The sequence below is a fragment of the Branchiostoma lanceolatum genome, chromosome 5 (assembly GCF_035083965.1).
Source record: "Branchiostoma lanceolatum isolate klBraLanc5 chromosome 5, klBraLanc5.hap2, whole genome shotgun sequence".
NCBI lineage: Eukaryota > Metazoa > Chordata > Leptocardii > Amphioxiformes > Branchiostomatidae > Branchiostoma > Branchiostoma lanceolatum.
Genome location: NC_089726.1, coordinates 19,086,188 through 19,109,159, shown reverse-complemented (window position 1 = coordinate 19,109,159; position 22,972 = coordinate 19,086,188). Strand labels below are relative to the sequence as shown.

Genomic DNA, 22,972 nt, shown 5'->3' with positions numbered 1-22,972 from the left:
GTTGGTTTCTTCTTATGTATGTGCCATTTCATGTAATCCTATATCCGCACACGTTCCATAAGTTCAAAGTTCAAAGTTGAATAACGTGACTACCAGTTCATGCATTGTGTCAAGAATCTATCGACCTTATTTCGGTGACAAACCTTCCTCAAAGAAAATGGAAGATATTCAACTGAAAGAAAGCGAGTATAAATCCGACGATCCTGTACGATTCAAGGATGGTTCCGAAGACAGCACCATGAGTCCTCGGTGCAAGGTTTTCCTTCTAGCCGTGGTGTGTGTGGTTTTCGGACTAGTTGTCGGCGTTCTTATCGGGTTCTTCTCACGGAGTGGCGGCCGGGCTTCGGAGGAGGCCGGCTTCGAGGGACTCCTGACCGAGGGGGAAAGCTGGGTACCCGAGGCACTGATGTCCGAGGTCGACCCAGCTCGGATTGAAGGATACCTAAGGTATGAATGAATCTTAATTATCTAAAGTTCGCTACTAGTCCTACAAAGGTTGAAAGATAGATCCTAGCTGTATTCGTGCATGACTCATTCGTCCTACGACAGCTTCATGACTTGCACAAAATTCTTGGCACAGTCGTCTACATGTCGTACAAAGTTTGTCTGTCTTGTGACAGAAAAAATCGCTGAAAGATTGTCGCTAGCCCTTGTCGGTGGTAGGTTTAGTGTTAGCGGCTGTTGACATGCATGTAAATATGCTTGGGGTAAATCATTAATAACACAGCTGTGTTTCTGTATATACAAAGGTGTCTCTCTGTTTATACAAGGAAAGCAAAAACTGTGACACTTTGCGGCACGAAAATAAAAGTGTGAATATAAATTTAAAGGTTATTTTTTATACACATCCGTTCGCACATTGAAATTGCACACGAAAATAAAGCCGGAAATACCACTGCTTCGACTATGCGACAATGCTCTCACCATGGTTACAAGTTACGGCCCAGCAAAGCATTTTGCTTTCTCGTCAAGGCATTGTTATGGCAAGCTACCGAAAAAAATGTAAGAATGTCATGATTGCACCATGTTATGGTTGAAAATGAGCGCAAATATCTTAAAACGTCTCCAATAAGCTAATTTTTCCGGTAACCCATCTATCCATAGAGGCTCTACCTAGCTGTTTATCATATCTCCAAGCAGATGTTTGGTTTAAATTTTTTTTCTGGCTGCTCATCCAACTCAGCATTATAGGTGACTGTCAAAGAAGCTGGGAAGTCAAAATCTTGCACCGAAACATCTGCTTGGAGAGTATGTATATCACTTTTTTTACGTCGTTTTTGGACAGACAAGGACGACGTGGCACTGCACTCAAGTTTTTCATAACTTGTTTCAACAGTGCCACGTACAGAGAACAAGAAACCCATTTCTACACCTGGGTGGAGTGAAGAAAGTCGTGTAAAGTGCCTTTCCCAAGCGCACAACATCGGTGGTGTCAGGGGATTCGATGTATATCACTTGAAGAACGGATTCCATTATTTTCCCCAGGAAGTTGACTGAAAAGCCCCACCTAGCGGGAACTGAGGGAAGTTACGCCCTCGCCGAGTACGTGAGACAGACGTGGTTGGAGCAGGGGTTGGACACCGCTCACGTTGCCCCGTATCACGTTCTGCTCTCGTACCCTGATCCGGACAAACCCAGCTACGTCGCTCTTCTCGATAGGTAAGTATTGCCTAAATATTGACTTGTCCCTTGATCGTTTTCAGTAGCTTGGAGGGTATACGTATCATTTAAAGGAGTCCCAAAGGGGTTAATATTTTCCACTAGATTATGTATCAATGAATACATAATCAGCTGACTTTTTACAGAAGTACGCTTGTGGTGAATTACACAGGGTGTGTTTTTTGAAACAATATGATACTCGCTAAACCCCTACAAACCCGACCCATGTATTCCCTATACGTATACACACTTTCATCATCGTGAATATTTTTGGCATTTATAAGCACGATAAGAAGGCCAGTTGTTAATAAGATATAAAAGAACACAAAACAAGGCGAGTTTTTGTATCGCCTCTGACGTGCTTTCTGTAACCTGTGACTTTTGCCAGGCCTTGTCAGGCATACTGTGTTAAGTCATAAGCTTAGATTGTTTAATTTGAAAATAGACGGTTACCTGGGGAATTCAGTCTAATACTGAATGCTTTTTTCGGAAGTCATCGTATACTGTTAAAAAGTATTCATTTCTACTTCCTAAATTTATCATCTTTTGCAAAACAACTCCCCCCTCTGGACTTTAGGACTCCTTTAAAGCAAATTCAAACAGCCATTCAAAGACTAATTCACATACGTCGTGTACAACGCAATTGAATTGTGCAAGTGTCAAAGTAAGTACAGTTTGGCGATGTTAAAATCTATCCTGTCTTTTTAATCTTATGGCAATCAGGTCTGTTGCAGTCTCGTTAAAATGCCCCTCCCTTCAAAAAAAGAGTTGTAGTTTTGATGCGAATAGGCGTAAGCTTATATTTGCAGACGATTATATTGTTTATCTTTCATTGCTAGCTTGCTGTCAAATATAACAGTCCATGTCAACTATAATAGTCCATGGGCCAGGACCAATTTTTGTACCACCAGGGACCGGAGCAGAGCTACCATGAATTTTTTGAATCTGCAATAATCAAAATTTATTTTGATGTATTATAGCAAGTCTGCATGAGTAGCTTTCTTGGTGTAATCACGTGACCAAATGACGTCATTAAAACGGACCTCGCTATAACTGTTAGTAATATCGATTGGTTCAGTTGCTAAATTAAATAGTTACAGCTTGCAGTTTGTTTTTACTGCAGCAACGACGATGAGGTGTTCAGAACAGCCCCTCGTGAACCGAGTTTAGATCTGGATCCCCCGGCGAACATCTCCAGTGTGGTGCCGCCCTTCGCCGCATACTCCCCCTCGGGAATCGTCGAGGTAAAGTAGTAGTCTCTACAGTCTCATTGCACCCGCGGCACACTGGCGGCGTCGCTGCGGCATGTTGAGTTGACAAAGCACTCAACGAATTTCATCGACAAAAAACGAATCTTTTTAAGCTTTGTGTTTTTTTGGTCTTTTTGGTTATACTTGTATGTTTTGAATGACATTCCCATTATAAAGTCAAGGGTAACACAAATCCTATTTAGGACGCAGCGACGCCGCCAGCGTGCCGCGGTTCCAGCTCTATAGACATAATATTTGCTTGGGAAGTTTGGCCACCAGAGGGTTTCATGTGCAAGCAGGGGAAAAATATAGCTTCCGTTGAAGACTCCGTCCGGTTGTTTTCTTTTTCAAGTTAGTTTTATTATTCCGAATCCTTCTCGGCCAGCCATAAGAAAAAAAAGGCAATGTAATAATGAAAATTTAACTTTGAAAAGAAAACAGCCGGGGTCTGCAACGGGGGCTAGGAAATAAATACCATACCGTGGGCAGGCTGTACTGGCCAATTATTCCCTTTTTTGCCGAATTCTACGATCCATACCCCCGTAGGAAGGCCTGGTGGAGGCTAGAAGTAAAAGGGGTGTAGGGAGACAACTGGGAACGATAACGGGGTTTTAAACAGTTGCTTCGGTGAAAAAGAATACAAATTGGTTGATTACAGATGAGGCAACTACAGAAAATGAAGGCCAAGAAAGCTAGTGAGAGAAAATAGTACCAGAGACAATTTTCACAAGGAATGTTTTCAGAAAGTATACAGAACGACTTGGACAAATTTTCATATCCATAATGTGTTGATTACACAATTTTCATAACATGAACAAATTCAAGTTCACCTGGCAACTTCGAGGTTTAAGCGTTTAAGGTCATGTTTCCGCATCTAAGGTTGATATATCGTACATATATATATGTTCATTTAGCTGTGTCCAAAGACATATCTTATGCAACGGCTATTACTCCGATGCAACGTCAACCAAACAGACCAAAAGAGGCTCGGCAGCTATAGTAGGTTTAAATAGAAGGCTAATTACCATGTACGCCTTACGTTATGCCGACGTGCTAGGTTTAACCATCCAACATGGCCGACAATGCTTACGTCATGGTCACGTGAGTGCAAACATCATTTCAAAGATGAGTAGAAGCACAGTTTCTGTGTCTTGACAACTATATGTCTTAAAAGAAACCCAAGCAATATTAGGGCCCCAAACCTGGATTTTGAAAGTCAATTTGATTAGTCATCTCTATACATGATTGGTTCAAACAACACTATCACAATGTATAGCAACGTCCTTGATGCAAAAATACGACGTTGTTGTGATGTGAGAACTAAGTCGTGGCCGGAGTTTTTGTAGGCTCGCGAAACTAAGGGGATCATCTTACGGCACGATTTTGAGCAGTTTTGAAATGTTCAAAATGTGAAGTTATTACGCAAATGTGCTAAACAATGTTAATAAATGTCACTAGCATGAAAATTTCAGCATTATTTTCTATATCCATTTTTTGCCCTAATATTGCTTTGGTTGCCTTTAAACTAAAATTTTGTCGTCGTCTTTCTAGGGTGACTTGGTTTACGTAAACTACGGCAGGACGTCGGACTTCACCCGCCTGGAGACCATGAACATCACGGTGGCAGGGAAAATCATCATTGCTCGGTACGGGAAGACAGCAAGGGGCAGAAAGGTACGGGAACAAAGATACTGTAAATGCAGAAATGTTCGCGGTGGCTTTATGTTCGAGGTTTTCGCCCTTTCACCGCAAACTTAAAGCCACCGCGAAAATTCTTGTTCAATGCTGTAGCAGTATGTGACTATAGCACTGCCGCAAACTTAAAACCACCGCAAACACTCCAGTTTCACCTCAGCGCCAAATAAAAATCACGTGAACTTAAATGCATTTACAGTGCTGCATCGTATATATATGTTCATTTAGTTGTGTCATTAAGACATGTCTTATGCGACGGCTGTTATTCCGATGCAACGTTGACCGAAGAAAACGAAAGAGGTCCGGCAGCTATAGTAGGTTTAAATGGCAGGCTAATTACCATATACGCTAATTACCACATAGTGCTGACGTGCTAGGTTTAACCATCCAACATGGCCGACAATGCTTACGTCATGGTAACGCCAAATAAAAATCACGTGAACTTAAATGCATTTACAGTGCTGCATCGAAAAATCACATTGCTCTTACTGTAATTGCTTAAAGTTTTAAACTGCAGATTGGGACAATTTATAAATATTTCACGATGTAACGGTCGCTACCATGTTGGCTTGGCACGCATTTTTAACGAAACAACATTGTTCTATTTGTTCTTGCTTTAAGATTTAAACTGCAAATAGGGACAATCTATAGACTATGAATATATCACGGTATAACCGTCGCTACCATGTCGGCTTGCATGGCAAGCATCTTTAACGAAACAACATGGCGGACACCAAATACATCATAGTCTCCATAGACTTCAAACGCCATACATGTCAAGTTTCTTGAATTTACGGCGTTATGCTTCACTTAATTCGGCTAAAATAGATGATATTTTCATTTTGAATGGAAACAGGTTTTAAACAAAGCGTGCACGGTCGTTTGTGTTCGACTCCGGCTCCGGAGAGAATTTTCTTTCAAAGATTTTGCGTCAGAAATATATGTACTGCATGTTTCTCCTAACAAATTTGATACAGCTAGAATACTAATCAAGGCGGCATCGGTGGTTCAGTGGTAGAATTCTCGCCTGCCACGCGGGAGGCCCGGGTTGGATTCCCGGCCGATGCATCAATTTTGTTTTTCATCAACACTTTTGCGTATAAAATAAGCGTGCTAAATGCTTGTTACGAAATAAGCACAGAATGTCCACATCGTCGGCATCGGTGGTTCAGTGGTAGAATTCTCGCCTGCCACGCGGGAGGCCCGTGTTCGATTCCCGGCCGATGCAAGTTTTTTTTCAAACTTTTGTGTCTCACATGCTACATATGCGGTAGTCCTGAAGGGTTATTTGTACTTACACGTTCTCCCAGGGTATGAGGGCTGCGAGTCGAACTGTCTGGCACCTAGGACCCAGGCATGCCCGCGAACTAGCTTTAGCTTCTGTACTACAACAACGGAAGCTATTATCTTAGTTGTCTCAGTTACATTAACCCTGGCTTAAATTTGTATGTATTTTTCATCCTTTTGGACTATCTACAATTGTCTTTACTTTATTTACATATCAATTCATAGTTCGTGGGGATAATGACTAAAAACTGCTGACCGACAAATCTTCTTCAGTGTCAAATTAGCTGGAATGTTACGCCGAAGGGCGGTTATACCGGCTATATAAATACAAATACAGATATTTGAAATGTCTAACCGTTTCCAAAAGTCCAGTTGCTTGAGTAACTTTCATTTGGTGTTTGTCCCTCGTAGTTGAGACGTTGCCAGGTACGGGGTGCCATCGGCCTGATCGTGTACTCGGACCCCGCGGACACGGTAGGGACCGGCCCCGAAGCTAGCGGCCGGCCGGTGTACCCCGAGGGGTGGTTCGGCCCGGGTACGGCAGTGCAGAGGGGACATTACCTCTACACAGGGGGAGGGCAGGGGGAACCGCTAACACCAGGTTACCCTGCAAAAGGTACGTGCACGTGTTCAGGCCACTCCAGCCATCACTTATGCTAGGGTCACATTTCCTAACTGGGACCCCGCCGGGCTGTTTGCGGAAACAAAAAATCAAAGTTTATGTCAATTTTGGGTACGTTTTGTGTTTTTGTTGTCTTCTATATCATACTTTTCGTTCCCAAATACTGCCCGGTCGGGCCCCGGATTTGAAATGTGACCCTAGCATAAACAGGGACGGTCGACGTTATAAACTTCGTGGCTCGTTTGACCATTTACTGACGTCACGTAACCGTAAAGTCACGTGTCAATAAAGTCACGTGTCTGTAACTCCCACGAGTTTACGCTCGGAAGTGATTGATCATTATTGATCCTGAAGAAGGCGACAGTGGTCGTTAAAATTTTATCCGTGTATACCTTCGTGTTGGAAGAAAGTTTAGTATTGTGCTATAAGATACGTGATTGATTATGTCTCAATAGAAAATCCAGCTCAATGGGTTGATATGATGACGATGACATGATAGTTCTTCTTTGCGTTAATTTTTTATCTACAATGTATTAGTTTGTTGTCAAAATTTAGAATAATCAACTTTCGAAAAGCAATTCATTATATAACAATACATCGTATACAACAGCAACAATGCATTGGTCTTTATTTAGATGACAGTCATCATCACCAGTCGATGTGCTTAGATAACAGTACAGAATGCTTGATAAGAGAAGTTATAACAACAGGAAGTTTGATAAAACGATGAAAAATTGTCTACCTCTCTCGACGTAGATTACATGTTCCGGTTGAATGAAAGTGAGAGTGAACCCCTACCCACCATCCCGGCGTACCCCATAGGGTATAACGACGCGTGGCACCTCCTCAGGTATTTAATCAGCAATGATTGTGATGGATAATCGAGTTTTTCTGTTTCAGACATTACATGTGAATCGCATCGGTGGTTCAGTGGTAGAATTCTCGCCTGCCACGCGGGAGGCCCGGGTTCGATTCCCGGCCGATGCAAACGTTTTTGTCTCGTTCAAAACTTTTGCGTCTCAAATGATTGTACTACATGTTTCTCGTGAAAATTTAATACAGCTTAATGATTTATCCGTAGCATCGGTGGTTCAGTGGTAGAATTCTCGCCTGCCACGCGGGAGGCCCCGGTTCGATTCCCGGCCGATGCAATTATGTTTTCATTTTACCTTAGTAGAGAATTTTTCTTCATCATATATTCCTCCTTTTATTCCACAAAGTGCAATGGGAGGACCGGACGCTCCGTCCTCCTGGAGAGGTGGTCTCAACATCACCTACCGGCTTGGACCGGGACTGCAGGCATCGGGACGAGCGCGGTGTGTGTGCCCGTGCTTGGTCTGATAACATGTGCATAAATATATATAGATATAACATACGCATAAATATATATAGATGTACTGCACTGGAAAGTTCTCTAATATATATAGATGCTTGTGTTGCTACATCCTGGTGCATTGATGATGTGACTCAGTAACGCTTTCAAGTGATATCCGTCAACAATACATTCACAAACAGTGGCAACAAGAAATCGAAGATCTATAAATTTAGAGTTTTTGCGAATTTCTTTATGCCATAACCCTAGCTATCTCCCTTCCATAAGGGGGTCATACGTCGGGGACGATTGACCAGCTGTCCATGCTTTCAAGATGGCGGTATCGGCCTGCAATGCTATAGTACTTGAATATACAGCTAGGGGGCAAAATATTGCCATGTTTCTTTGGGACTTGAATAGCAACCCATATACCATAATTCACACAAGTCCATCAAAGGACCTGAAGCTATAGGTGCGATCACACAAGCACAGAAACAGTAACCCCTGGGGTTTTTACAAGTTTGCGTAGCAAAACCTTTGTTGGATCCGTTGGCATATAAGGTGGCCGCCATCTTGAATTGTGACGTCACAAGGTCGCCATACCATTTCATTGGGAGGGTTATTTTTTGGGGTCGCTAGCGTGCTCTCTTTTTCTAAACAAATCGGCACACAACTATCACACATTCAACTCAAATAATAAAAAAATTCAATACCAATTCATGTTTATAAAAAGGCCCCGTAGTCGCTAAAACAATATAGCAAACCTGAAGTATATGTAGCACAAATACTTAACTCTAGTTCATATTGTTTTCATTACAAAAATCTTGTTTAGGAAAGTCCGGCTGAATGTTAACGTCAACCGTCAGGTGAGGCCCATTCACAACGTCATCGGGGTCATCCGGGGTCGCGTGGAGCCAGGTGAGATAGAGCCACACCTCATGGAGGTACATGTACGGAAAGAGTCAACATACACCTTTCTCACGCGGCGGACATGATAGAATGAAAACGAGGCCAGTGTGGCAAAGAATAGTCTGGTCCTAACTGTCCATCACAATTAGCAATTCAACCAATTATTACACGGTAATTAGAGAATCGACCAATGAGGAAGTGCCTGCATGTCAGTTAGATATCTGTATCTCTATGATCTTAATACACATTAAAAACATAGACTCTATGTTTTTGATGTGTATTTAGCCGAACAGTGATAGCTATACAACTAGTCTGACTAAATTGCGCTCCTAGCGGCCCTTTGGGGAAGTGTTATGGCCCCGAACACCATGATTTCGTGTCATACAGGTTTAGACCGTTACCTGGACAATATACTGTAAATGCAGAAATGTTCGCGGTGGTTTTATGTTCGTGGTTTTCGCGGCGACCGTTTCACCCCAAACTTATAACCACCGCAAACATTTTTATCCAATACTGTAGCAGTATGTGACTATAGCGCTGCCGCAAACTTAAAACCATCGCGAAAACTCCATTTTCTTCTTAACGCGAAATGAAAACCACGCGAACTTAACTGATTTTACAGTAACATTTGATGCATCCAGTTATCAGCATTATGTAAATTTGAGAACTTTATTTGTTTTTTCATTGAACAGCTGTGTTTCATTTAGACTTAACCAAGTGACATCGATGAAAACGATCTTTATAGTTTGTACCCATTCGTTACTCTCTGTTCCAGACCGTTATGTGTTGCTAGGCAACCATCGTGACGCATGGAACCTTGGCGGAGTTGACCCTAGCAGTGGTACCAGCTCCTTTCTGGAGGTTAGCCACGCGTTCGGAGCAATGGTGAAAAGAGGTAACCTTTTGATTGGTTAGCTGTCACGTGGTTATGAGTTACGTGATTACGTGTTCGCCATGTTGGTTGGTTAAAGAAATGTGACTAGTACGAAAGCCCAGAACAACAAAGCTCACAGGCCTCAAAAGAGGTGCTCACAGGCCTCAACAGAGGTACTCAGGGGCCTCAAAAGAGGTGCTCACAGACCTCCGCATAGGCTGTGTGCTTACAGACCTCAGCATAGGCTGTTTGCTTTGTCGTTCTGGACTTTCGTAATCAAGTCATTATGTGAGGCTGTCATGAAATATTGATTTCCCAACCTTCATTAACGTATTTGATTTCCCACTTCTCTTTCATGCCTGCTATTTGCTTCTAAAAAAGATATCATAAAAATGAGTATATTCCGTCCTTTTTTCGTAGAATGATCGCCCGTGTGTTTTAATGACGCCATTTTGTATCTATCATCAGTTCTAACAACATGGCGGCGATGTCAATGCTCATCAGCTGTATAGTTACGTATTCTTAACAATACTATATCTAAGGTTATGGTATAAGTCAGTATCTGACGTGAGCATGATGAACATATTATATCGGCATCGGTGGTTCAGTGGTAGAATTCTCGCCTGCCACGCGGGAGGCCCGGGTTCGATTCCCGGCCGATGCAAGAGTTTTTGAACTCATCATTCCTTTAGCCGCTTCTGTTTGTGACTTGCCTTTCAAATCCGCAGGGTGGCGCCCCAGACGATCACTCGTGTTTTGCAGCTGGGATGCTGAAGAATATGGAGTTCACGGGTCGTTCGAATGGGTCGAAGTAGGTCACGTCAATATACGCTTTCGCACATCGAGTACGCATGCGCGGTGTCAAAGGTGAAGGCCCAAGAGACGTAAACAAAACCCGTCTGGGCGATGTCCTGCAAATCTAGACAATGGTCGAGACAGAACTGTTTACAAGCCAGGGGTCTTCACCTTTGACACTGCACATGCGTACTTGAATCTACGAAAGCGCATATACTTGTATACGTTTCTTCCTATTTCTTCTTCACCACTAGAGTACATCGACATTCTTTCTGTTTTTCTTTGAAACAATGAAGTATTTTATGTTGCATTTAGATTAGATTAGCTACAACGTGGTTCATGGTCATATAATCATCTTTTTCTTATACAGGATTTCGGTAAGATTCTAACAGAGCGAGCTGTGGCGTACTTGAACGTGGACATGGCTGTAAGAGGTTAGTAAAACATCAACTTCCTATCCATCTTTCTATATCATCCATTGTTATTTCATCTATTGTAAAACATTTTGTAAGATTTCCTGATGGCCATATAACTTATGATATCTGTTTAAAAAGTTTGGGGCTCAAATGTAAATAATATATCTTACAGTTAACATTACCCTACCATCATCGTCAGCATCGGTGGTTCAGTGGTAGAATTCTCGCCTGCCACGCGGGAGGCCCGGGTTCGATTCCCGGCCGATGCAAGCTTTTTTTTATTTTGTCTCTTTCAAAAATTTGGCGTCCGAAATACGCGTACTAAATGTTTCCCGTAAGCATTTCATACCGCTGAAGTATTGTAATACGATTTCCCCTGAACAGCCACCTACTCCCTCCGTGGGAGAGCGTCACCCCAACTTGCACCGGCATTACTGGAAGCCGCGAAGAAGGTGGGTTTATCTAATGGTTGCGAACTTTGCTGGTAGGCATGTCATTCGCCTGTAATTTTGGAACATACGCAGCAAATGATAACCCCAAAACGTCGTAAGTCGTAAAACAACACTTTCCAGATCAGGCATGATAATGGATATGTTATGAACTAAGGAATTAAACTTCACATCCAACACAATAATGATTTGGGACTTACCCAAATTTTTGGTTGATCCGTCTACTCCTGTAACGTGACGTCAGAGACACGTGACCGTAGTAGCGGGTCATACGTGCCAGTTAACTTGTGTCGCCCCCCGTATCTGTTCATGGATCTGTGTATGTGTACGCAAACTCGTATAGAGTACTGTCCTTTGTACTGAACGAACCCGCAAGTCACGTACCCAATGTTATGCAGGTTCCCTGGCCTGTCAGTGCACCGGAAGGGAAAACCATGTATGACGTTTGGAGGAAACGCACACCGGAAGTTGAGGGTGACCCGGATACAAAACCCAGGTAAGATGGATGTGACAAAAGTTGATCGATTTGCTGAGTAACTATCGTTCAAGTTCCACACACTTGTCGTACGATATATAAATGCCATGACTTGCAACTTTAAAAAAGAGCAACAAATGTCAATATACTGTAATTCACTTTATCTTCACGGTAGCAAAATTTCACGGTGTAAGGAAAATTGAAATTTTCACTGAACTTGAACTTCACGGTGGTGGCAAGTGATTTACAGAACTATTGTGTGAAGGAATCATAAATAATAACAACAGGGTTTTTTCACGTTGATGATAAGTTCACGGTTCAGAAGTGACTGTGAAACCAGTAAACATAATTAAAGTTACAATGAAAGAAACAAGAATTATAGTATATTGGCAGAGTAGAATAGTATAACTCCATTAGATAAGAAGATCCCATGGCCTTTGCTTTGGCCCCACCGAGAAAATGTTTGAATCCCCCCCCCCCCTCTGACAACCTTCAAATGTGTTGTATATGCTACCTCCACCTGTTTCGTCACAAGAGAATTGTATGATATAGTTAGGCTCTACCAGACTTCATATGCCGCTGGAAAAATAGTAGCATACGAAATTGGCAAAAAAAAAATCTAACATGCCAGGGGAGTTAGCCGACCTGGGTATGCGACCTAGGACTATAAGCCCAATCACGGTTCCGACTACGCATGTGTAGTGTCAAAGGTAAAGGCCCCGAGACGTAAACAAAACCCGTCGGGCCGTTGTGCAAATCTAGACAATGTCGAGACGAACACTGTTTACAAGCCAACTGCCTTCACATTTGACACTGCACATGCGAAGTCGGAACCGTGAATGGGCTTATTTGCCAATCGATCTATGAGACTAGCTATACATGGTATAATTGCAGATTCATTTTTACGTCTTTTTATTTGGTAATGTACAACAATGAGTCTTCCGTTTCTACCGACATTTGAAGCATTAGCGTTGTCCCTTTCATTTTCAGCCTCGTCCTTTGATGACATCTTATCAAGTACCGATACTTTCAATGTACCTTTATCTTGTCCAGATTCCATATCTATCCACATAGCCCAATCCATTCATAACGCTATGCAGAAAAGGAACTGTTAGTACTTTTCCTGTCGCACGCAAAGTAGCCTAGACATATGCAATATGATGTTTACAATAGTGCCGTTTAGTAATCAATGTCTTATTTCAAGGTTTCATTCGATATATTTGAAGAGATTCGTCAGTCACGTGTGATAACAGTTACAAGAATATTCATCAATCAGTGACTTAAAAAAAGGTTACGAGATACGCACCTCCAAATGTTCGATGTCTACTGTACGTCTTGATCACGGAATGACCTAGTCTCGCGAGAACAAGTCTCGTCCTAGTCTCGTGTTCTCGCGAGACTAGGTCACTTCGTGATCAAAGTGTAAAGTAGACATCGAAAATTTGGAGGTCCGTATCTCCGAGGAGGTTTTATATACCTCCTTGGTATCTCGTAACCTTTTTTTAAGTCACTGATTGATGAATATTCTTGCAACTATCATTCTATGTAGTAGTGTAGTACTTAGAATAGTTGAAAATTAGACCTAAACTGTCACTTGTGTTACCTGTACATTGTCATACATTGTCACCAATGCAATCGTTGTGCAATAAAATCTTTCATTCAATCACTCATTCTCTCTTGTAAACAGAGTGGATCTTCCGAGATCTGGGAGTGATTTCACACCCTTCGTCCACCGAATCGGCATACCGTCTATCGACTTGGCGTTTTTCCAGGACACGGTCAGCCATTTTTATTTGTTACGTCACAGTCTAATCCCGTCGAATACAAGAAGGGCATATAGTCACTTATAGATATGTTGCTAATCAAAGAAATTGCTTCTTTAGACAAGTGTGTTGATACATTGTATGTCTGGAGAGAAATATGATATGTATATTGCAAGTACAATATTCAACAGTCCAAGTTCAGTTGCAACGTCGTACTGTTAAAAAAGACATCTATCATATGCTAGAAAGCATCAATTTATTCAACTTGATTGCATTCTTGGGCCCTTTGATTTTCTTACATGTAACTTGCATGCTGTCGAAACTATATTTTGCAAAACTAATTATTATATTTATTCTCAAAGGGAAACATATAGTTTTTGCTCCGTTTCTTCCTCTCCTTCTTCTCCAAATAAATAAGGTCAATGACCTGGACTAGACGGTTGTCACCATGGTTACTGGTAAAGTAGCAGAGTAAATACTATATGAAGGTAAACAATATGTCTTTGCTTTATTTATCCTTTTTGTAAATCATTTTTACTTTTTGATTCTCCACAGTCCATGGGTATATGGGATTACCCTCTCTACCACACTGCGTACGCGACTTTTCACCTCCAGAAGAAAATTATCGACCCGGACTTCGTGTTCCACCGGGCCATGTCCCAGCTGTGGGCGGAGACAGCTCGCTCTCTGGCCGACTCCCTCATCCTACCCTTCCGGCTGTCGGAGTACGGCGCGGTCTTTGGTGGGATGTTGGCGGACCTGGAGAGTAGATACGGCAGTCAGCTGGCGGCGAGGGGCATCTCTCTCGGTGAGGAGGAATCCATTGGTGTTGTTAATATTTCCGTGCCTTGTACATACAGTAAATGTGTGTATTTTACCTTTACACATAGAGATTCGTCACTCAAAATTTATCTTGATAACACAGACAGGTAATACTGAATTTTGAACGCCAGTTGGTCATGCTCCGTCTTTGATGCATTTCCATTTTTTTCATTTATGTTATTTGATATGTAGTCGTCATTAGCTGTAACTGTTATATATGAAGGACTATTGTGACGCCTTTTCTGCTGTATACAACAGTAACAACTTCAATCATATGAAAAGAGAATATCATGTTTTTTTTTTAATTCTAATTCAAAAATCTGCTTACAGGTACTGTTTTTTTTAAATAAAGACAATCCCTCGTTTCGTTCCCGACATTCTTCCAACGAAAGCTGCAAACGTACTGTAATCAAGGCAGTGCAACAATGATTAACCTTTAAAGGACGAGAATGCAAGGTTTTCTTTCTTCATTGTCATTGTCATTGGCAGTACTTTTTAAACATTTTGTCCATCCTCTCAGATTCGCTAACATCAGCGGTGAACAACTTCACAACAGTGGTGGAAACATTTGATGCAGAGGTTGCTGGTGCGAAGATAACGGAGTAAGTGTCCATTTACTAGTATAGTACTACCTTTGCCTAGAGGGTTATGTTTTTGGTAGCATTTGTTTGTATGTTTGTATGTTCGTATGTATGTATGTATGTATATATGTAAACTATATATGGTTGAAGAGCATAACTCAAGAAGCTATGGATGGATTGCCATGAAAATTGGTATGTCGTTAGGTCTAACTTACCCCATTAACGAAATAATCAGATTTTGGGTCCACTGGCGGCTTTCTTTGGTACTACAACGAAGCTTCCGGTTTGGATATCTTGTGTTCTGGACATACTGAGGTCATAACTTTGGGTGGTAGAGAGCTCTTACTTGGATAGAACTGACATGAGTTTGGGCCGGGTAGTGTTCATTTAGCTAGAATGACGATTTTACGGGCTATCATAACGGTATTCTTATGATTTTTACATGAATGTGGTCTTAAATTTACATGCCAAGATTAGATTGTTGAACATGTCCCATGATGCTTTTCTCTCTCCCAGCCCGTTTGTTGCCCGGATGTACAACGACCAGCTGATGCAGCTGGAGAGAGCCTTCATCGACCCGCAAGGCATACCGGGAAGGAAATTCTACAGGTTCGTTACTGCGTTATTTTTTTCTCTAATAGCTCAACTAGCAATGGGCTTTTCAGTGTTTCTATTGCGTTGCGATGAATACTGTAAACAACAGAATTCAGATCTCGTTTTGAATTGTATGTACTTTGTGATTTTGCAGAATGTGAGCATAAATGTTGATATTGAATTATGGTCGGTGAATCAGTTTCAGAATGTGTATTTTGTAATTGTCATTAATGACTTTGGGTTTTGCCAATGTTGTAGAAGAACTTTATTATTATAATTATTATTATTATCATTATAATTATTATTATTATTATTATTATTATCATTATTGTTATTGTTATTATTGTTATTATTGTTATTATTGTTATTATTATTATTATTATTATTATTATTACTATTATTATTATTATTATTGTCGTCGTCGAATCATTATTATTATTATCATGATAATTATTAGTAAATAATAACGTTGTCGCGTTTGTGGCAGGCACACGATCATGGCCAGCCGTCTGTACTCGTCAGCCACCTTCCCTGCCCTAGGTGACGCCATCTACCTGGCCGTCAACAACAATGGCGACACAGAGGGGGCGTGGCGAAACGTTCAGAAACAGCTGTCGATCATAACATTCACCATCCAATCAGCAGCCAACACTTTGATTGCAATAGATTTAACGTCATAGGGGAGAAGTTGAAGTTAGGTGTGACAGGCCGTACAATGTAATATAACCAGCTGCTACCGTGCCGCGTGTCTGCAAAGCTGATGTGTTACGCCGAAGGCGGTTATACCGGCTATACAGATACAGAGCAAGGGCAATGTGGGGGGGGGTGGAGTAATTTGTTTTCTATTACGAAGTCAAAGGTAGGAATATTTTTGCACAGCTAGCTTGGTCTACAACAATTGGAAACGAGACGGGAACAGTTGTGCCTTCGTTTTGGGAGAAAACTGCTGAACAACACGTCCTTGAGAGGTCTGCTCCCTTAATCCAGAGGACAGATCAGCAACCGCCAAACAACACATTGTAACGAACTTGAAACAGTCAAATCTAGGACTGAAAAATGTATGAATGTGAGAACCTTTTTAAATCGATAATTTAATGCAAGAAACCTTTTTAATTGAACAATTTATGATACAAGAAACAGTATGTGATGTGTGCAGTTTTAAATATATTTCTAATGTGTAAAGCTGCATATCAATTCAGAGTCCCTACTTGGGACCCTGCCACCCTGTCACTCTTTTTATGAGAAATAAAAACCTTTATTATATTATATTATCATTCTAATTCCTTCGTCATTTCAAGAAGTAGAATATGAAAAAAAAGGACACACAAATTCACGGAATGAAGTCATCTTGATTTATTACACCACACCCATGTCTCCACAATAATGCGTTCAAAATTAAAATCACATTAATAATGGCCTCCCGTAACAAAAGTTCTCAACTTAACCATAAATCATAAAGTCACCGACACTTTTAATTTTACAGTCTCAGTCACCTAAATTGCCTACTCGTCTCTAAAAGTTGTCTGCGCCAACCTGTCGTGTGTTTGACGTGTCAAACTTGTGAATTTCATATTGATCTTAGATGCGATCATAGGAACGAAGTGGAGCTAGAATAGGATGGACCCCAGGCTACTCCCAATCCAGCGCCATGCCAATTATGGTTTAGGAGTGGTCGGGGGCAAAGTCGTGAGAACGTTCTTAATTTGTGACGACAGGGGCCTAACCACTTTCTTCCCACTCTATGCTCGTTAGCATAGTGACCCGTCCCTGAACGTTTTCTATTGTTTACCGTTGGTTTTCCCACGTGCATGTGCACGTACCTCTCTCTATACTTAAATTTCTATAAGCTATTGCTATGGTTATGGTTATATGGCTTCACCTTTTAACTGAATTTTTCTAAAATGATTATCTTACAGTTTGGCGTTCATACGTCGCGGTTTGACGTACATACGTCGCGGTTTGACGTACATGACGTCACGGTTTGATGTTCATACATTATGTCTGACGTATGTTACGGTTTGACGTATATACGTCGTGTCTGACGTACGTCACGGTTTGACATACACACGTCACGGTTTGATGTACATACGTCACGGTTTGACGTACATACGTCACGGTTTGACGTACATACGGCGTCGCTGTTGGCCCTGGTGCACAGGGAACAGGGTGATGAAGAACTCAGTCCAACCGCCCTGGCGCACGCGCACTAGCTCGTATGGGTCGGTCTTCTTTGATGCCTTCTCAAGCGTCTCCGGATTAGCACACGTGACTGAGGAGAAAAACAGACTGAGATGAGAATAGTTCATCACTAAATAGAACAGACTAGACTAGACTTAGATTGCATTTTGGCGTTAAATATCAGCGTGAGACTACTTATAGAGAATGGAGAGAACAAACGATCGCTAGCCACCGATTCTACCCCTTTTCAAAACAAAGATAAGATGATGAAATTTTTCAGCCAGAAAAAGAGACAGGATGTAGCTGTTTGTCTTGCGGTCTGGTGACTCAAAGTGAGACTTTTTTCCATTGGTTATTATGTAATGGCCATGATGTTAGTGCTGTAGTTCTAGCTATTGTAGAATAGCGAATCAGGAAAAGGCTTACTTGCGATGACGTTGGAGCCAATGGGGACGTCCAGGTCCGAGTAGTGACGCAGGAAGTCGGCCAGCTTGTCCAATGGGAAGTCTTCACGTATCATCAGATCCACCTCAGAGCCGCACGACATGCCGATGTTGATGACGTCAAGGTTCCAACATTCCAGGGCCCTGAACAAAACAGACAATTTGCAGGGAAAATACGACGTTACAGCGGTGGAAATACTGTAAATGCATTTCGCGGTGGTTTTAACTTCGCGGCAGCGCTATAGTCACATACTTCTACAGTATTGGACCAAAATGTTCACGGTGGCTTTGAGTTCGCGGTGAAACGGTCGCCGCAAAAACCGCGAACATAAAACCACCGCGAACATTTCTGCATTTACAGTATCAATGTAAAAGCACAAAATTGCATTCGAAAGGCATTGGATTCCGTTTGATTAGTTGAGAAAGAGAAGATGTGAGTAACTTGAAAAAAGTCAAGTGCCTAATTGTATGTTGTCCACTTACTTGTAAATGTTGCAGCTGTCGGGACTAGCAGGCAGGTCCTGCGGTACTGGTGCCGGGCTCAGGTCCGACGCTATCGGCTGGCCGCTCCGCCGTCCGTCCGCCGACGCCCCGTTGTTCAGTCCGTACCCGACGTACGCCTCAAACGTGCCTATCCCTGTCAGCGCCACGAAGCCGAACGGCCTGTCGGGGAGAGAAAACTCCTTCTCCAGCCGTTCAAAGATCTCCTTCACACCGATGGGAGCATTCTCGAAGGTCTCCCTCAGGATCTTGAAGACGTTTTCGAACATCCAGGACGCCAGCTCCTTCAATTCTGCGTCTTCGCCGTGACCGAACTTTGGGAGAGACATGGCTGCGTCTCGAAGATGTTTGAAGAAGCTTGCCTGCGCTTCCCCTCTGCCCGTTCCGGCTCGTACGTCGATGAGGAACTCTTTCATGTTGTAGCCCCAGTCACATTTCAGACAGGTCAGAAGATCCGGGAGGGTCGTCAGCGCGGTGAGTGGATCGTAGACTAACTTCTTGATCGCGTAGAGCGAGTCGATGGCATTGGATCCGCCCACAAACATGAAGCCCAGATCGTGGTACTCCGTACCGCCACCTGAATGATCCCGGCCGGCCTCTATGCACCCCCTCATCATGACAGACAGGAGAGGGCTGGGGCACACCTTCACTATGTTACCATAGCCACCGGCGAGGAACGATACGAGCAAGGGGATGTGGAGGCGAAGATGTTGCAGGAAGATGTCTTGGAATTGCTTGAACGTTTTGATCTGATTGGCATGTGGCGAGGGAAAGGATTTCTTGGACCCCCGGAGGAAAGTTGGACCGGCCTGGGAGTAGAGCGTGCCCTCGTTCAGTGCCATTTCAACGGCGTCAAGCAGGGGGAAAGTACAGAACGCGAACTCGGAGGCGCCGACGAACACGGGCTCGAAACAACCGTCACAGGCGTAGTTCCTGGCGTCTCTCAGGCGGACGTGAATCCCTCTACGCCCGGACTCCTGTAGAGCTGGAACCAGCCTGTCATCATGCAGCAGGACCGGGTGAGCTCCTCCACTGAGCAGGGTCTTGGCTGTCTCCTCCAACACCTCTTGAGAGATGCCTCGGTGAAGTCGTAACGTCAGGCACGGGGCGTTCAAGGGAAGTCGCCTGGAGGCCCGGAGACACATCAGGGTGACTGCGTTACAGGCGGACGTTGGGACCTGTTCGTCGTTCGGCAGGTAGCCGCCGATGGTGAGCTGTTGTCCCCACTGGTTCATGCAGCCGCCCTGTGGGAAGTTGCCGCCGCTTGTATAGGGGACGGCACACATTCCCGGGAATATCTTATCCTGTGCTGCGTGGCGGTTAAGAAGGGTTCTCTCGCCGATCTTCATGAAGAAACAGTCGATGATTTCCTGGGCTTCCTCCATAGTTGTCTGGCCCTGAGCGTAGAACGGTCCCAGCAGCAGGTCCAGCCGACCGATAGAGATCAGCTCACCGACGATGTGTAGACAGCAATGCATCGCGAATACAAGCTGTGCAGCCTCCAGGAACGTCTTCGGCTTGTTCTTCGCAAGCTTCCGCATGCGGTCGCGGACCTGTCGAAGATTTGCCTTCTGCTCTTCGGTAAACGTTTCTTTGGTGGACAAGTTATCGGCCAGCACTGCGTAGCTTTCTATGTAAGCCTTCACCCCCATCAACGACTTTGCAGCCGAGAGGAAGAACATCTGCTTGTCTTTTGTTTGCGCGGACCGTGCGTTGTTCTCCATCTCATCAATAATGGCTTGGAGACCCTTGTCCAGGATGACCTGATAATCCGGCACGACGTGTCCTATAGCTGCACCTTCGTTGACACCCATTTGAAAGGCAGGGATTTGCTCCTCAGGCGTCAGGTACGGCATCACCCTCTTTCCAAGACCAAACGCGAAGCTTGGCATGACTCCCACGATCAGCTCATCGGGGTAGATACGGTACAGGTCGAACTTTTCGGAGAAGGGAGGTGTTTTGACGACATGCTGTAATGTGTAGTATGTAGCCAGACCTTTCCTGATGGGCACGGCGTTGTCATACTTGGCCAGGAGGGTGCGGTCTTCGTTGTTGAGGAAGTTTTGGAGATCAGGGATGAGGGGCTCGTCCGTCTTTTCGAACCAGCTGCGCTGCCAGTCGGTCAGGACCCGACCCATGAGTTTCAGGACGCGCGAGCTGGGCGTGTTGTCATGGTAACCGCCTGTAGTCATCCGGTACATGTACTCTCGGCTGTTGTAGAACATGTAGCCGTTGTCACTCTTGACGTCCCACTGTGGCATCAAGGTGAGTTGCTCACGGACGGGGACAGGCGCCAGGCCGAGCTCGTCGGCGCTTGGCACGTACCAGAGGCTCCCTTCTTCCGCGTGTACGGTGCTGATGAGATGGTCTTCTTCCGCAACCAGCTTCTTGAGTATGTCAAGGAAACGTTGACATGTGTTTGCGCAGGAGATGTAGAAGGTACCCTCCTCGCGGCCGATGCCGGTTTTGTTGAGACCGTAGGGCATGGACTGTCGGAAGATGAGCGGATGTTTCCCGTTCTCGTCCAGAATATGTGCACACTTGGTGTGCCTCCGTGGGTCATTGACCACTAGGACGTCGTCGGTCACAGTCCTCCCGATCATGTTCTCAAGCTGGTCACGCGTCATGTTGTCTAGGATGGTCCAGTTGAAGACGAACTTCTGCGTCAGCATGTAGGATCCACCCGTAGCGCCCTTGTCCACTTCCGTCGTGATGACGAAGTCGTCGATGTTCTCGACGTCCGTTGGGTTGGCCAAACCGTCGGCGAAAAGACCGCCTATGACGCGGTTGTTGCCCGTCTCCGAGTCTTGTACGTCGAAACTGACGTCCTGGAAGGCGTTGAGCTGTTGGCTGACCATGTCTTTCAGCCGTCCAATGTGATCCATGGAGTCGGACTTGAGGAAGAAGAAGATGTCGCCGCCGGTGTTGACAAACTTGGTGGAGTTGGGGAGTAGGTAGTTCCCTTCCGGACGCTTCTCCAACCGTATCTGACCGTTTTGCCAGTTTTTCCACAGCTCCGGATTGAAGGTTACTACCGACCAGGTTCGCTCTCCTGCTGCGTTCCCGTACTGTTGAAGTCTCCTGATGAGCTCCATGATTTCTTGTCGGTGATGGTCGGCTCCTTGTAGGTACCTGACGGTGACAAAGGCTCCATGTTTTGGCTTGGCGGCCAACAAGCCAGGCTGCACTCTTCCGATTGGTTTTGAGTCGCATTCGTAGACTTGTTGGGTGCTGTCGTTCTGGTATCTTCCCCGTTTTGCAGGCAGCTCCATGTCCCCGGATACTCGACACTGCATTTCCATTTTGAGTTACTTGGTGTCGCTTCTTTTTTATCAAGTCACGTCTGTATAAGAAAAAAATGGCAGATAGTATTTCTCTCAACTGCTACAGTTATGTACATGAGGACATCTGCATAATCAATTTAAACAAGAAATGCTTTTTTTTAAAGCTGGTCACGCAATCGTTAGATAATGGTGAGGACAAATAGGTGGCTGTACGTGTAACGACTTATATAGACCTCGCTACGCCCTGCCCTCCCCATCGATCGTCACATATGTATCAAGTCGCAATTTTGCCGCCCGTCTGTTTGCTGCATAATAGCTAAAGGCCACACTATTGTCCTATGCACTTTATCAGTCGAAGTAAAAACCAAACCTTCTCGGATGCCGGCGTCGTTTAGATTCCAAATAGGAATCGGATTATCAGCAGTCTGCGTATACACTTTTACCGACTGTAGTCAGCTATGGCGAAATGCGATCGTCTGGCCTGTCTACAGGTCAGACGATACAGCAGGGTAGACAGACAGCGGACTAATATCGGGCACAATGCCAGCAAACGCCTGGAAGACTTGTTGAGACTTGGCTGTAAAAGCAATGCTTGCCTTGCATGAATCGCCCTCTGGCGAGACTCAGCCTGTCTGCAGCTCGGACGAAAAGGAAGGGTGGACAGAATGGTACCCTTGGAGTCCAGACACCGTGTATCTGGGGCGGGGTAGGTCTTCGGGGGCAGCGGGAGGGTGGGCCGGGAAAGCTTGGGTGCGCGTGCGGCGCTCGGTAGCGCGCCGATACACGGTGTCTGGACTCCCAGGGTAACAGAATGGAGGACATCTACCAAAATTATGATATGGCACTCGAAAAAGTGTGTGTGCATGTGTGTGTGCATGTGTGTGTGTGTGTGTGTGTGTGTTTGTGTGTGTGTGTGTGTGTGCGCGCGCGCGCGTGTGCGTGTGGGTGTGTGTGTGGGGGGGTATGTTATTGTGCGTATGTGTGTATACGTGTATGGGTTTATGTTTGTGTGTGTAGCTATGTTTGTGTATCTGTGCGTGTGTATTGTGTAGCTAGCTGTGTG

At 44.1% G+C, this 22,972-nt stretch overlaps 2 protein-coding genes and 6 non-coding genes across 8 annotated transcripts; 7 read left to right on the top strand and 1 right to left on the bottom strand.

The window, feature by feature from the left end:
* Positions 1-73: 73 nt before the first annotated feature.
* Positions 74-16,382, top strand: LOC136435592 (N-acetylated-alpha-linked acidic dipeptidase 2-like). The gene is made up of 19 exons (XM_066429216.1): positions 74-447; positions 1,486-1,659; positions 2,783-2,903; positions 4,461-4,583; positions 6,303-6,507; positions 7,270-7,363; positions 7,734-7,829; positions 8,658-8,743; positions 9,510-9,629; positions 10,337-10,419; positions 10,774-10,837; positions 11,204-11,271; positions 11,667-11,764; positions 13,431-13,521; positions 14,062-14,314; positions 14,849-14,930; positions 15,426-15,518; positions 15,991-16,190; positions 16,309-16,382. The coding sequence occupies exons 1-18, from the start codon at positions 158-160 to the stop codon at positions 16,181-16,183; spliced, it is 2,334 nt and encodes a 777-aa protein (XP_066285313.1). The 5' UTR covers positions 74-157; the 3' UTR covers positions 16,184-16,190; positions 16,309-16,382.
* Positions 5,602-5,672, top strand: Trnag-gcc (transfer RNA glycine (anticodon GCC)). Its single transcript has one exon. It is a non-coding gene; the product is annotated as a tRNA-Gly (tRNA).
* On the top strand, positions 5,762-5,832 carry Trnag-gcc (transfer RNA glycine (anticodon GCC)). Its single transcript has one exon. It is a non-coding gene; the product is annotated as a tRNA-Gly (tRNA).
* Positions 7,430-7,500, top strand: Trnag-gcc (transfer RNA glycine (anticodon GCC)). The gene has a single exon. It is a non-coding gene; the product is annotated as a tRNA-Gly (tRNA).
* Positions 7,594-7,664, top strand: Trnag-gcc (transfer RNA glycine (anticodon GCC)). The gene has a single exon. It is a non-coding gene; the product is annotated as a tRNA-Gly (tRNA).
* On the top strand, positions 10,202-10,272 carry Trnag-gcc (transfer RNA glycine (anticodon GCC)). The gene has a single exon. It is a non-coding gene; the product is annotated as a tRNA-Gly (tRNA).
* Positions 11,018-11,088, top strand: Trnag-gcc (transfer RNA glycine (anticodon GCC)). Its single transcript has one exon. It is a non-coding gene; the product is annotated as a tRNA-Gly (tRNA).
* Positions 16,383-17,536: 1,154 nt separating the features above from the next.
* Positions 17,537-21,967, bottom strand: LOC136435591 ((2S)-3-sulfopropanediol dehydratase-like). The gene is made up of 3 exons (XM_066429214.1): positions 18,608-21,967; positions 18,108-18,268; positions 17,537-17,772 (listed from the first exon to the last, which is right to left on the bottom strand). Exons 1-3 carry the CDS (start codon positions 21,925-21,927, stop codon positions 17,615-17,617), a joined length of 3,639 nt encoding a protein of 1,212 aa, XP_066285311.1. The 5' UTR covers positions 21,928-21,967; the 3' UTR covers positions 17,537-17,614.
* Between the last annotated feature and the right edge of the window lie 1,005 nt (positions 21,968-22,972).